This window comes from Nelumbo lutea, chromosome 8 (genome assembly GCF_056320005.1).
Source record: "Nelumbo lutea isolate HS-2025 chromosome 8, American lotus-T2T, whole genome shotgun sequence".
Classification (NCBI taxonomy): Eukaryota; Viridiplantae; Streptophyta; class Magnoliopsida; order Proteales; family Nelumbonaceae; genus Nelumbo; species Nelumbo lutea.
The window spans coordinates 33361216-33376685 of NC_142691.1; the positions used below are offsets into that span (position 1 = coordinate 33361216).

A 15470-nucleotide genomic window follows, 5' to 3' on the forward strand; every position below is an offset into this window, starting at 1 on the left:
CTAAAGATCTAAGTTGTCATGGTAATATCCTCTCTATCTTTCAACCAGGATATGATTGCCTGGCAGTCCCTTTTATGTTAATTTCAATCCACCCCTTCGTGTCAGAAAATTTCGTCCCTTGAACTCAGATTCTAGAGAGCTGGTTGCTCCTATTGGCCTTGAAAATCTCACTAGAATGCTACGTTGTCCCTTATTACGCCTCCAATTCCTGAAAGTCCCCAACTTCCTAAACTGCATCCATCAAATTGAGCTTCAACCTTGCCCTAGCCAGTACTTCCCTTGCTCCCTTCTTTGCATTTTATCCCTTTAATATGCAGCAAACATTCCCCACTCCCTTAAAAGGTCACTCAATGATTAAATTCATCACAAACCATTACCCAATGTGCAATCCTCACAATTGTGAGTTCAATAAATCCTCCCACCTACATAGATTTATCCTCAAATATTCTTGCATCCCCCCCCCATCCATGAGCTCCATAACATTGCAGCTTTTGTAGACTGCCAGAGGATCTGCTCCTTTTTTGTATGACAAGACTGCAAATGTATTGTGAAACACACCATGACATCACCTGGAGCTAACCACATGCCTCTAAGGCTTGAGGCAAAATAACTCCACTCCTGAGCAGCATAATGACAATTTAACAGAAAATGGTTAGCACTTTCTCCACTACTCGAGCAAAGAGCACACACATAAGGGGAAAGGCACCAGGTGTTCCTTTTTCTTTAAAGCCTCTCATAAGTGTTCTTGATTTGATTACTGCTTCCCAACAGAAAAGCTTCACTTTTGTTGGACTGCACATTTCCAAACAGCTATAAAAGGGAAGGGCTTAATGGGAGTTTGAAGACACAAGGATTTAAAGAAGGAACAAACAGAGAATTGATCATTATATTTATTTACTTATTTGTTTTGGGTTTTCTTGACAAATTTGATTTTCCATCCTTCTGTGCAGGGCAAACTCCAAACCCCATCAAACTTGGTTGCCCCTTGTATCTACATTCCATAGAGAGAAAACCTCCTACAAAATTCTATTGAAATTTTTCAACCCCCAATTTGAAACTTCTCACAATATTGGAACAAATCCACACTTGATACAATTAACCCATGATATCCTTCCAAACCTAACCAATCTCTACCTTCAATCATAAAATCGTCATTAAACTTTTTTCTAGTTAACTAATACCTTCCTAGACTCACCATTCAGTCATACCATCTTGCATCAAATTGGTACAGAGCTACTAATCCTCCATCGCTAGGTCAGCATACCCTACAAAGAACCTAATTTTCAACTCTCAACCAAATTTCTAACATGACAGTATAGATAAAAAAAAAAAAAACACAACAAAGAGTAAAGGCTATATAATAGAATAAAGGAATATGAGGTAGATTACATAGATATTATCGTCACTAGAGAACCAGAAACATAAAGGATTATATCGTACAAATAGGACTTCTGATCAGTATAGAAGCAAAAAAAGTTACATTTTTTTATAGTAAATGAAAAAGAAATCTTCATTAAAATAAAAAGGTTGTAGAAAAGATCAATGTGATGAGGCATCGCCCACTACAACAATACATACAAAAATAAAATATAACCAACTTATCAACCTGACCATCCATTTTCTATATAAGTTAGCCTAAAAACTGGATCCAAAAGATTCTGTATTGTCTCCCTTAAAAGTTAAATCTCCTTTAGATAGGATTTGCATCTTGGGGTATTTATAATTGTTTTCTTCAACACCAAAACCAAATGAATATATAAAGGCTCACAAGAATATCAAGTAATTTAAATGCTTAAAAGGAGGCTTTATGGTTTCATTTTTTTTCTTAAAACATGATGCATATATTCAATCACAACATTCCTCATAACCAGAAACTACTAGCATAACTTAATACATGCAATATTGCCTAGAGCCATTCTTTCTAATCCAAGCCTCCATGGACTTGTGAATATGCAACTTGTTAACTTCATACAATTGGATTAAAATATAATTACTAACCTTTAAAATTATATACGAGTCACCTGTGAAAAACTTTCCATACGAGGACTTTGGAACAGGCACAGGATGAAAGTTTTCAATACGCCATATTTCCATGCCACTATATTTTGTCAAGGATTACAAATGCATATGAGCCCAAAACAAAATATCAAAAAACAAATAAGATAAATAGAACTAATGCTGCTACTTTAATTACTAATATTAACAACAACACAAAGAAAAGAATTATAAGAACAAGAATTTTTTGAGTAATCAAAAAATATTTTATAAGGTTATATATTTAGAGATACTAAAAAGGCCCAAGTCCAGATCTTCACAGTATACCACCCTCTACACCCAAAACATCATGATGCAGATTAGGATACACAATAATATGGAGTCATGTATTTATTTCTTTTTTCTTTGTATTTATTATTCATTCTTTAATAGTACATAAATTTTGACTAACATATATAGTGGACCATTTAGGGATAGAGGTCATCCTTTTTGAACCACATAGAGTTGTGGTTTTCTAGTATGCCTCACCAGAATTACATGGTACCAAGCCAACTCTAGGAGGGACCTCCTCCGTTTTTATTTTCTTTTTTTTTTTTTTTTTTGATCAGCAACACAGAAGTCCATTAGTCCATTCATTCATTAACTTTAAGAAGAAAATATTACAACAAGAAACTGTGAAAAGCTGCTGTCAAACCCATTACAGGACAGACCCACCCAACTGTATTACAAATGATCCCAGTACATATGTTGTCTTTGAATCCCTTGTTTAGCTAAGCCATCCATCAGAGTATTATCAGATCTCCTAACCCACTTTATTTGAATAGTCATATCTTTTAATAGCCATTTGAAGCGCCTGAATTCATTTCTATGCTGCCAAATCACCCTCTCACCTTTACTTAACTACCCCATTACCAGCTTCAAATCACCTTCAAGAACCAACCTCCCAATTCTTTAGCCATTTTTACCCCCAAAAACTGCAGCTTAGAATTATGCTCTTACAGAATCACCTTGCTCAATTGGGCCTGAGTACAAGGCATGTATAATACCATCCTCATCTCTTATCACCCCTCCAATTCCTAAAAGACCTGGATTGCCCACACTACTACCACCAACGTTCAATTTCAACCACCTTCCCATTCGGGGAGACCACACCTCTAGTGGAGATTTTGTTTCCTAGAGGAAGGCCTACCTATTGGCCCCCAATTCCTGAAGAAATTTTCCACCTTAAAGTTTGAGAACAGATTCAAAGCCTTCACCTAAAATTCTACTCTCGTTATGACTTCTACCAATGCCTCCTTGCTACTCCCCTCAAAACTTCTTGAGTTTCTTTCTTCTCATGCTGTCCAAATCACTGATGCCTGTGCGCCCCTCTATAGAATCATGCTTCTCCTATAGTCCTATTTGTACATCTCAACACAGAAGGGCTAAACAACCTTTCCAAGTTGGCAGGACGGTGTCGCCTAAAACCAAAAAGGGAAAAGCACCCTTCTCAAATACAGTGAACAAAGGAACAGAAGATTAAGAGAAAAAAAGTAGTCTCACCATGCAACTTACATAAGAAACACCAGTTAGGGGGAAAAGACCAGTTTGGTCTTTTCTTTTACAGCAGCTCATAAGTATTAATGCTTTCCATGAAGATTTCCTAACAAAAAGCACTGACCTTGGGGGAATAGGGAACACCAAAATTCTTTATAGGGAAGGAAGGAGAGAGGAGTAATGGCAATAAGGGCCTTGAAGATTTACAAGTAAACACCCCAACAGTATTAAGGGCCCAGACTCAATTATCCAAACTCTCATCATCTAGGACTAGAGAATCCAAAAGATGCATCAAACTAGACATAGAGGAGATTTCCAACTCCCTGGGATTTCGAGTGAAACCCAAATTCCAATTCAACCCAGAAGGTGAGAGATGAGAAATAAGAAAATCAGACATAGGCATTTCTTTGAGGTTGGAAAGAACAAACAGAGAGGAAAAAGCATCTTTCAAGGGAGATTCCCCTACCCCAAACATCTTCCCAGGACCTTATTTTCAAACCTGAAGCCAAGTCATACCTCACATGATTAAGAGAGTAAGGATACCGTGTATAGCTTTCCAGGGTGTATAGCAAGAGTAGCTCTATGCAGACAACCAGCATCCCATCCGTTGCTTGATAGCCCGTGAATACTAGCCACAACCTATCGTTGTCCACAAGAAACCACCACAACCACTTGCTCAAGAGAGCAAAGTATTATATACTCACATTGCCAATTCCTAATCCCCTTTTTTCCTTCCTTTTGATCACCTTTTCCCATCTAACTAAATGGTCTTTTTTTCCCTTCCCCTGGATCCCATAAAAAGTCCCTCATTAACTTCTCAATCCTTTTCACAATTGTCTGGGGAATTCTGAAGACTGACAAGAAATAGACTAGAAAGTTAGCTCAAGTGGATTTAAACAAAGTAATCCCCCCCGAAGAGATATAGATTCTTTTCCACCCAACCTACCTCTTCTAAAACCTCTAAACCACTGGGTTCCAAAAACTAACCAATCTAGGGTTGTCAACAAGGGGTAACCTTAAGTATTTTAAAGGCCACTCCCCACTCTCACACCCTAGAGTCTCCACCGTAGTCCTCGACACCCCTTCTTCTAAATCGATACCTGCCACCACAGTTTTATCCCAATTTACACTTAGGTTGGACATTCTCTCAAAAAAGGCTAGCTACCAATGTTAGGTTTATAACCCCTTCACTATTCACCCCATCATAAAAGATCAAAATATCGTCTACAAATTGTAAGTGAGTCACCAAAACTATCTCTCCTTACTGTCCAACCCCTAAAAAGCTACAAAGATTTGGCTCTTGATATCAACCTAATAAGAACCTTAGCCACCAAAGTAAACAGAAAAGGTGAGAGTGCATCACCTTGTCAAATGCCTCGAATCCCCTCAAAGAAATCTACCACTGACCCATTAACAATGACTAAGAAATGACTTGTTTGTAACATCCTTTGATCCACTTGCACCACAACTCTCCAAAACCATAGCTTCTCATGATGTTAATTAGGAACTCCCAGTCCACTAGATCATAGGCTTTCTCCAAGTCCAATTTGATTGTTACTCCCTTTTTCCTTAATCTTTTTTGGGCCTCTACACATTCATTCACAATTAAAATTTGTTAAACAATCAGCTTATCCTAAATAAAGGCCCCTTGAAACTAGGAGATTAATGAGGGGAGCACCTTTTTTATCTTTAGAGGCAAAACTTTAACAATTATCTTGTAAATGCTAATCACTAAACTGATTGGCCTGAAATCTTTTGGGTGGAAAGCATCACTTTTCTTTGGCACCTAAGCAATAAATGTCAAGTTCAACCCAGACTGATAATTCCCCTTCTATGAAATTCTCTAAACATTTTGATGAAGTCAACCCTAATTATGTCCCTACAATCCTCATAAAAGGCCATTATAAATCCATTTTCACCAGATCCCATCCAATTCTTCTCAAAACCTCTCTACCCTCTAGTCTTCCCTTTTTTATGAATAAAAATTTAGACCATTTCTCGATTTGTGTGTCTTCCCCTTCATTCAGGCCATAAACATTTGTAATTAGACATTTGAACCTATCTGCTAGTTCCAACAGAGCCAAGGTGGTAAACAGCCCTATCTCTTCATCCAAGTTGGTCAACTTAAGTTTGCCCTACATCATGAGGATCCCAGAAACCATTCTTGTAACCCCTTTATAAGACCAATCAAATATGTTAATCCCCTCACCCCCATAGTTCTGGCTAGTGAAGAGCGAATCATAAGAAGCTTTGTCTATAGTTTTCAAGGTGTCTCAGCAATTCTAGACAGCAATGAGGTGTCTAATCAACTATTTGCCTAGGCTATAAAAATTTTATAATATAAAGAGCTAACTTTTTGGCTAGTTCCCTTGTTTTATATACCATTCAACATGCATATTAATTTTAATTGAAAAAAATACCAATTCTCCTTATTAAAAACATTAAATTTCCTTTAAAAATGTGGCAAATCATCATATCTGAAAGACAAAAAACTTTTAAATACATTAATTTCACTGTTTTAAAAACTAATACTACTAATAATAAGTATTTAGTACAGCAATTTGATATCAATTAGCAACTAATAAGGTTATTAACTTTATATGATAAAAATTCAAGATGGAAAATAAAATAGAAAAAAAAATGGATGCAGTTGTTGTTTTATTTAATTAAAGAGAGTAGGAAAAAAAAAAGTAAAGAACCTCTCTATACTTCTATTCTTTTTTTCTCTCCACAAAACCTTTTTTCATCTCTTAAGTTTCAATAGTAAAACATTAAAACAAAAGTCAAATGATATATACTATATAACAGGAGAATAACCACATCTGGGCAGCTTCCCTTTATCACCAAACTAACCAAGACCCTATGTCTCCCTGAACCAAGCCCCCCTAACATACCAAAATAAATAATATAGTACAGTTATTATTCCATAGTTTGGAAGTAAAATTTTTGAAGCTGAAATATTTTATTTCCACCCCTTCTATAGTAAAAATACCTTGTTTTTCACACTATATATTTTTTTATGTAAATGGAAAGAAAACAACAATTCCATCATTAAAAACATGGATCAGATATATTTTTGATTGGTAAACAAAGTTCAAATATTTCAGATGGATAAAATTCTGCACTCATTTTATGTAGAAACAAGTGTGGACTAAACTTTTTTCTTGTGCTACCTTCATATCTATAACCCTTCTTTAAACCGTCCTAAATCTTCCCAACATAAACTTTTTTCTTGGGCCTCTAACCAATTTGTCCAAGATTATCTGATTTATATGCTGCACATGTTAGAAAAATCAGCACTCAACCATACCAAATCCTTAATCAAGAACAAATAATCCAAAAACACCCTAACCATTCAACCAGAAAACTTTAGTCTACAAGCATTCTTTAGTAACCTACATAACAGGCAGCAAAAACCTTAAGATGATTCTCCAAATTCATGTCCTTATTGCCATCAAATTCTTCTCTGAAAGGTTAATGCCAGTATTGAGTTGCAAATTTGCAATTATTCCCAGAAAAGACCTAACTTCTAACTTGAACAATCCCCTGTGTAAAATCATCAAAAGCATTACCAATTTTCACTTTTTTCCACTAACAGAGGTAAGTCATTTGATAAATTGGTTGCCAGTGATAAGATAAAAAGAAAGACATAGCCATGCAAATAGATTCTTTTGAGCTTAATACAATTTAAAACTAAATCCTAAGTTCAGCTTGACTCACTTTATTTTCACTGACCATAATTGCTGGGAAGATGTAATAGTTTCAGTATCAACATCAACATCTTTCCACATGATCACCTGTGTATGCATGTATGAAGTGCGTGCTGTGATATTCAAAGAACTTGTTTCTGTTTTTATTATTATTTTTTTTTTTTGCCAATTCACATTTGGGACTCTGTATGTTCAGGGGTAAGGCTGCGCACATCTGTCATCGTGCACTAGGCTGCCCTTTTTGTCAATTCACATCACTAACTAGAATATCAAAATGGAAATATGATCACACTAATGAAGTCTATTAAATTGGATAAGAAATCTTCATATTGAAATATTCCACAAGCAAAAGGATACGCCTTTTGTCCAGCTCCCTGAAAAGCAGGATCCAAGTCCCTCATGGAAACAGCCATACCGTTCTATGGGTTTATAAAATTGCTTCACACTACTTTGGACTGCAACTTCCAGTCAAAGATATCCTGTAAAACAAACACTATTTGCAAAATGAGCAGAGGGTGGAAACGAGACAGGATAAAAGATGAAAAGAAGCAAAAGCATTGGAAAGTTTCAAGTACCTAAACTTGTAAAATAAACTATACTGTCCAGACACTTTTTTTCAGTAAATCAAATTTTATTAATATATACACCATCAAGAGGAAGAGAAAGTACAGAGGAAAAACAAACTACAAAACAACCCCATCAGCCCACATTGAGTAATTACCCCAAAGAAAAACAAAGTATCAACACCATTTCAGGAAATAGAAAGCATAACAAGGGAGCTGAATGTTGTCCTTAAATGGATTAGAAGAACAGCAAATTGGATGGTGGATGTTTTGGCTAAGCAAGGGAATAGCTAGGCACCAAATGTTTTGGGCAAAATTATAAATTATAAATTTATCTTTGGGGTGGAGAAAGCTCCCATGTTATTGTAATACTTGGACTTGAATTTAATAAAATTTCCTCTTATTGATCAAAAATATATGAAGTATCAACACCAATGCAAGAGAAAATATGACCCAATCTTGACAGTTTGCAATTGCTTGGTGATGAGGCAAGCATTTCTGGGGATTCAGGGTAAGTCAGTTCACCAGTGGTCCAATTTCGAATGCTATTGAAAAGTGTAAGCTAAAACAGAGAACAAATCCTGTTTACAAGCAATATTCAGACTGGTAAACTATGAGGTTTCTTTTATAATTAATTTATCTGGCAACTTTATTTATAGGAAATAAAAAATAATAATGAGGTATGGGAGAAGAATTTGTACACTGTCACCTCCATGAAAAATGAAGAATATCCCCAGCTACCTTCCCTATCAAACAACCCTTATCCAGTAATTTGAAGGCTCTTACCTCAGGGGATTTAACCTCCAAAATACAATTAATTTCTGTTTAAATCTACCCTAGCAACTAGCAAAGGTGTCAGCCACGCCATTTTCTGATCTTGGAACCCATCAAGATGTGGAATTGAGAAATCTGCCAAAGATTTCACCTCTCTGATTGTATATTATGCTGCAAAGAACCTACATTGTTGCTTCTCTGCAACCCTAGTATCACCCTTTGACCTAAAGATTATTAGAGCCAAATGAGAGTCCCTCAGCCCTTCAACAAAGCTAATAATTCAGCCTGAATGGAATCCCCAAGCCCAAAATGGTCCTGAGAACACAATGACAACATCACCTCCATTATTTCTGAATACTTCACCAATTCCTAAATTGTCAAGGTTGCCCAAGCTACAGCTATTGAATTCAACTTCATCACCAGTGGAGGAGTGGGAGTCTAGCTCATGGGGGTAATGGATCAAGAATCAGAAGAAGAAGCAGAATGTTGCCAAAACTATGAGGACTCTCTTTCAACCTTTAGATTAACCAGCAATTCTAACATATTTCTAATCAAGGTTCACAAATAGGGGATAATAAGTTTCATGCAAAGATCAGCAGATATTCATCTAGAAATGAGGATACAGAACATTTGATAGATACTCATTTTAAGGAATAGGCAAATATTAAGTACTCAAATATCATGGCTAGTATGAACATAGAACAAGTACGAGCCTATATATTTTCCCATGTCCATACAATTGTTTCCACTTGCAACTTTCCTTTTTTCAGAACTTTTTTGTTCAATTTCTAATCAACAAGTTACAGGATCAAAAGAATTTTATATCATAAAAGATGTGAAACATAACCTCAAGCCCCTCAAAGATCAAAGAGTTGGGAGACCACAGTTGTAAAACCAACAATAGAATGCATATAGATTACATTAAATGCAGGGTACAAAATTCTCAATACAAAGAACCTCTAGTCACTGTTTCTCTTGCTATGTTGTCTGCAACAGAGTTGGCAGTCCTATCGATCAAAAAAGGGGAATAGATAGTCTTGGAACCACCTGAATGAGCGCTATTCAGCCTAGCCACCAAAAGTTTTTCTTCCCTTAGGAAATGACATAGAACCATGCTTATAAGCATTTGGGAATCCCCTTTAGAGCCAATATTTAAGCCTATTTTAGCAAAATTCAGTTTTACAATCTCCCATGACAAGTTCCAATGCCTGTTGTGGAGGTTGCCTTGAATGGATAGTCAATATCCTATGTCCACCTTTTTATTAATGAGCTCAGAAAGACACCTTCTGATTCTTAACTCTAATTGTTTTTAGCTCCCCAGATATTGGAGCTATATACAGACAGCAGGTCTGACCCAACAAACTAATTACCTGAGGACCATTTTGCCAAACGCCAAGCTGAAGTTGTCACTACTATTTTTCCAGCCTTCATGCACTGCATTTAGGCAAGAACCTATTATTGTCTTGTAAATTATTCCATTCACAGAATAACCTTAACAGAAGACTGATGCTGACCTACTTATTGATTAGAAAATATAAAATGAATCATTATCTGACCTAAGGCTCGGTTTGGGAAGAGTACAAATACAAATATGTACAATGCGAAACAAGGTTTAGAGATATAATATACAAGGTTTTGCACTGTACATATTTGTATTTGTACTCTTCTCAAATGGAACATAAAGCTGCGTTTGGAAACAATGCAAATAAGTGTGAATGAAAATATGTAGAGTGTAAAACAGTTCATATAAATTGCAAAATTGGGTTAGTTTTGCACTGACATATTTACCTTCTTACCAAACAGACTTTTAGCTGTAATGGATGCAAACATGAATTCCAATAAAGCATATGCTTTTTTTTTACCAAAAGCCCACTTGAATGCAAATTTACTTCTTTTTTGTTGATGTACTTTTACATCTTATTATCAATGTAAATATGCATTGGTCTGTCATTTGTCAATGCATAAATGTAATGTTACCAAACACAGGCAAAAGTGAACCAGAGTGCAAATTCACCCTGAACTGGGATTTACACTCCATTTGCATTGTTTCCAAAAGCAGCCTAAGGAATGATTACTCTTTTCCCTTTTTTAACTCATTATTAACATTTTCAGGTGTACTCCATGTATTTTCTTTTCTATACTAGTATAGGTCCAGGCCTTTTAAATCATATAATCAATACTAGAAGGATTAGAACAAATTCCTGAAAGTAAATACAAATTTTTTTAAGAAAAGGAGAAATAAAATAGTTATGGAAATCTGATGGATAGATAGGCAGTTAGGCACATTACGAGGAAGGCAATTAAAATTGAACAGAATAATAACACAACCATTAAAAAGTACAGAGAAGTTACAGTATTTTGGAATGATAAAGTTGATAGCTCAAGACTTCAAGACATAAAATAGGGAAAAAATAGACAATAGCATCGACAAATTAGGAAGGTATTTCACTGGTGATAATATTGGTCTTAAGAGAGAGACAGAGAGAGAGAAATTTTGTTTGTGAGACAATGGCATGTAAAATATGGGGTTGCATTTGCTATGGTAAGGTGAATTGCATGGGATTAGACTTGACTTGCCTGAATATCTAGACAAGAAAAAGAAAATCCAAAATCTGACTGCATAAATAAATAAATAAGAATAATAAGGAAAGATATGCAGACATCAATACCCAACAAAATCTAGAGAAGTTAACCTATGTCTGCACAAGGATGAAAATCTGAGAAATTAAAACAGGAAAATGGAAGGGTTGATTCAAACTAATTCCGAAAACTCTACCACATTGAACTGAATCCAACAAAATGGTTTGTGCAGGCATCAATTTCAATTTCAAGTCATCACAAACAACCAAAAACAATAGTCATTTAATGCTAAAACCAACAAAGAAAAGTCCCATCTTGCAAACAAAATTAGGATGCCCGGTGGAAATTCAATGAAACCCAAGCGAGCCCGAGACAACCCACGATACTGGATTGAACTCAGACCGTTAATTCAAGTATATATAGAGATACCACCTTCACTTCCTCTCGAAATCTCAATTCCAAAAGAAAAGATCCAATCGAATTAAAACCATCCCAATTCAGACTGCAAAACCATATAAATAATAAACTATAACGTCTCTAAATCAACATCTCTTCCCATCAAACATCCAAAAAGTTCTCATCCAACAAAATTAACCAATGCCAACATTGATTCACCAGAAACCCAATAAATTTCAAAACAAGAGAAAAAGTCCATATCTTTCAATCGTACCTGGCTTAAAACTCTGCCCAAGAAAGCGCCGAATCCACTCCGATTGATCACCAAAACCCCTACGGCCAAACCAAATCGATCCCGCAGCAGCAGAAGCAACGAAACGTTTCAGAAAAAAAGTTATCAAATTTGGGGAAAGTAAAAGTCGAAGATGCACAGCAAAAACATTCCAGACAGTGAGAGAAGGGGTCGAAGGGAATGATGAGTGACAGGCGTGCTTATCACTAACGGAAAGCAAAGAAAGATGAACTGTGATGTACTGTAATTCTCAATTTTAAAATTATTTCATTATAAATCTCCCTTTCTTAATTAAACCCAAAAAAAAAAATCTGTAAAATTCCCAGAAGCTTTTACTCTACCATTCAACACCTAGGTAAAAGTAAAACATAAACCAAAAGGTGAAAATTAAACAAAACAAATCCAGGGAAAAGAGTGGTATACGACTTATACGTCTCAGTGTCTCAGAGAAAAAAATCAAAAAGTCTGTCTGCCCGATTATTTAATTATAATTCATTGATCAAAGTTGAAAAAAAAAATGCTTTTGGGGGGCCGTTGTGGTTGTGGTTTTATGCGTGGCTTTCGCTTTCCGTGAGACTAAGACTGGAAAGTCGGTCACCGGCCTTCATCATCATGACCCAAAAAGGTAACGGCAACACCAACTGACGATGAATAGTCCCTCTCTGGCTCTCTCCCTTTTTTTCACAAATTTTTTCTCTTTTTTTATTTTTTGAAATTGTCTCCGTTTTCCACAGATAAAGCCGGAAATTGAGCAACGTCCTTGTCGTCCTGATTTTTGGGTCCGAAAATTAAAAAACAAAATAGAAAATTGGAATATTTTATTTATTTTTCCCCTTAATTATCTCATTTATTGTTATTTGAATAATAATGAATTTCCATTTTTACCCTTCTCCCTAGGGTTATCACTTATTTTTGAATGTGTGCGTTGTGCTTATGGACGTAAGAAGATTCAGTTGCTTTTAAGGCACATGGCCAGCAAATGCGAGGTGGGTAACACTACAGAATGAAACGAGAGCAATAATAATGCGTGAACGTTCACACTGAGCCAACCGTGTACACCCTACGTGTCTACTCTTCATTGGACCAAGATCTTACAAAGCAAACGAATAGGGTCCAGGTAAAAAGTTGCTGACGTGTCCATTCTCTAACATGCCAGTCGCACTTTGAGAATATCTCCTGTATTTACATATTGTCATTTATTCGAGATATTCCCAATGCACCGCTGCAACATGCAAAGCGTTAGGTTCTGTGAGAGGAGTAACTCCGAATTCAAGGCGTGGGCCCGAGGATATACATGGGGAGCATAATTGGGTTTTGATTCGATGGCAGTTCCCACACATGCGAGTCATCTTACTGTGTTGCCAGATTGGAACGTAGCTTCCAACATGGACCCCAGCTCATATCTTTTCACTGGGCAACGGGATCCTTCATTGTCGTCTATCAGTTGATCCGTGAGGCGCCCTTCGTGCCGTTGGATGTGGCTCAGACAATGTTGCTTCAGGTGGTCCCACTGAATTTTTGGCGTTCTTGCGAATTTAATATTTTTTGTTTTGGGGGAGAGATCAAAATTAGAAATTAATTAAAAAAAAGGAATAGAAAAGACAAGTCCTTGAGTTCTATGATAATGACAAAGAAGTCCTCTCAGTTACTCAGTCCAATTGTGGAGTGTCGGGGTCCCGTGCCAGGGATTGTGGGGACGGGAGAATATAATTGGGGTTTTTCTATAGAGAAATACAAGAATGGGGACTACTGAGGTGTCAGGCAGAAGCTGAGGAGAAAACATTATTATAATGAATTGTTGACTGACAGGTGTCGTTTCCGAGGTGTCGACGACCGAAAGACAGAACACGAGGTCCGACATCGTGGCCAAGTGAGACCGGTTGCTGCGTCTCGAAACTTTACTGAATGCTGATGCCAGCTAAGACTTTGCTTTTTGCTTACCTCAAATGGGTTGCTGACTATTTACGGTTTTGCCATTAGAAGTGGTAGCCGTAGCGCTACTGATTAGGGTTTACGCTCTCGAGGATCGGGAAGAATGATTCTTTCGTCCCGGAATTATACTTGTTTGAGCTTCGAAAAGAGACACGCTACAGCGAGGGCGTCCTCAATGTAGGAGATTCATCTTGTTTTTTGGAGGAGGTTAAAATATAGAAAGGGTTTAACAATTATTTTTCTTTAACTAGGGATCATCCCTAAATCCCATAAAGCCTCCCCAAACTAGTACAAGCTGGATTAGACCCTAGGTCTTTACTTACCAACCAACCAGTTGACATTTTGGCATAGGATGTTAAAATTAAATTAATAAAAATATTTAATTATAATTTATTATTGTTTGTACAATAGAAAATAGACTTAAAGAGAAAATTTTGAATATTTAAAAAAACCTTAGTACAAATATTGATATAAATAATTTACTTTTCAAAAACTTATGAATAATTTTCTGAATTGATATGAATTTTGAAAATATTTTCAAAATTTATTGATATGAATAATTTAATTTTCAAAAATTATGAATTTATGAATAACTAATTAATGAAAATATAAACGTTTCAGTAATTTAAATTACCAAAAATATGAAAATTAGTTTATGGAAATCAGTAAATTAAAATTTCCCAATAAATACCAAAAGCCAATGTAAATTATGATAATTATAAAAATTATTAATATTTCCCAAATATAAAGTATCAATATTAAAATTCCCCTATAATTTTGTATTTAATAATTTCCAAAAACCATTATAAATTACTAATAATTAATTATGGAAATTATTAAAAGTTTCCAATTTAATAATTCTCAAAAAAATATTAAATTTTCTAAATAACTATGGCAATTATAAATATAGTTAAAATTCCCCAATAATTTTTCAATTTAATATTTAATAATTGCCAAAAACCATGTAAATGAGAATATCAATAAATGATTTTTTATGAAGGGTGATTTGGCCCGACCTAGTAATAGGGGGACACATGGACACGACTTGACAAATAGATGACAGCTCAGCCCGACATACCAAGACCGCAATAGATCGAACTCGGATAATCAAACCACCTCAGCATGGGTCACCTCGGGATGAGGTCAACATGGTGCAAGGTCACATCAAGACCACCTCGGTCCCAAGGCACTTCGGGGTTCACTCCAGTTCGGGACTAAAGAGCATCAGTTCGGGGATACCAACTCAGACCACTACTTGACGACCCCGGAAACCTCGCCATCAGATTTCGAACCTTACGGGATCACGCCTCATAACAGCAACCCTTATCTTCCTCCCCGCCCGATTCGGGTGGAATAGATAAGCCTTATCAGTTGGTAACGTTATCCCCCAATTAACACGGAAACGGATCTCGTTGTAATGAGGATCCCAGAACTGCACCACAAAACCCGTGAGGACTTTACTATTTAAAGGTTCCAACCCCGAGGGTACAAGGTACGCATGATTTCTCTACTTTCTAGCTCTCTATATTCTCAAGCTATTTCAACTTGCAACAAGTATACTAACTTAAGCATCGGAGCGACCTCGTCGGGCTAGCCACCCCGGGTTCTCTGATCGTCTCCTTGCAGATCAACCTCGTCCGTCATCTGACTGGAAGCCAGGTCGCCTCCAGCGGGGAGCAGCTAGATCGCGCT

General features: G+C 36.3%; 1 protein-coding gene across 6 annotated transcripts in view; it reads right to left on the bottom strand.

The window, feature by feature from the left end:
- The window catches only part of LOC148843754 (villin-4-like), a 62861-nt gene extending 50342 nt beyond the window's left edge, over positions 1–12519 (bottom strand). For 2 of the 6 annotated variants that reach the window (XM_088957779.1, XM_088957775.1), the window contains exons 1-3: positions 11829–12519; positions 7599–7720; positions 1999–2098 (exon numbers count right to left, since the gene is read on the bottom strand). In XM_088957779.1, the coding sequence (XP_088813905.1) occupies positions 1999–2098; positions 7599–7654 (156 nt within the window). In that variant the 5' untranslated portion in view covers positions 7655–7720; positions 11829–12519. Of the gene's footprint in view, positions 1–1998; positions 2099–7598; positions 7735–9948; positions 10013–11828 lie in introns of all 6 variants that reach the window. The other 4 variants (XM_088957780.1, XM_088957777.1, XM_088957781.1 and 1 more) reach the window with 4 other exon arrangements.
- Between the last annotated feature and the right edge of the window lie 2951 nt (positions 12520–15470).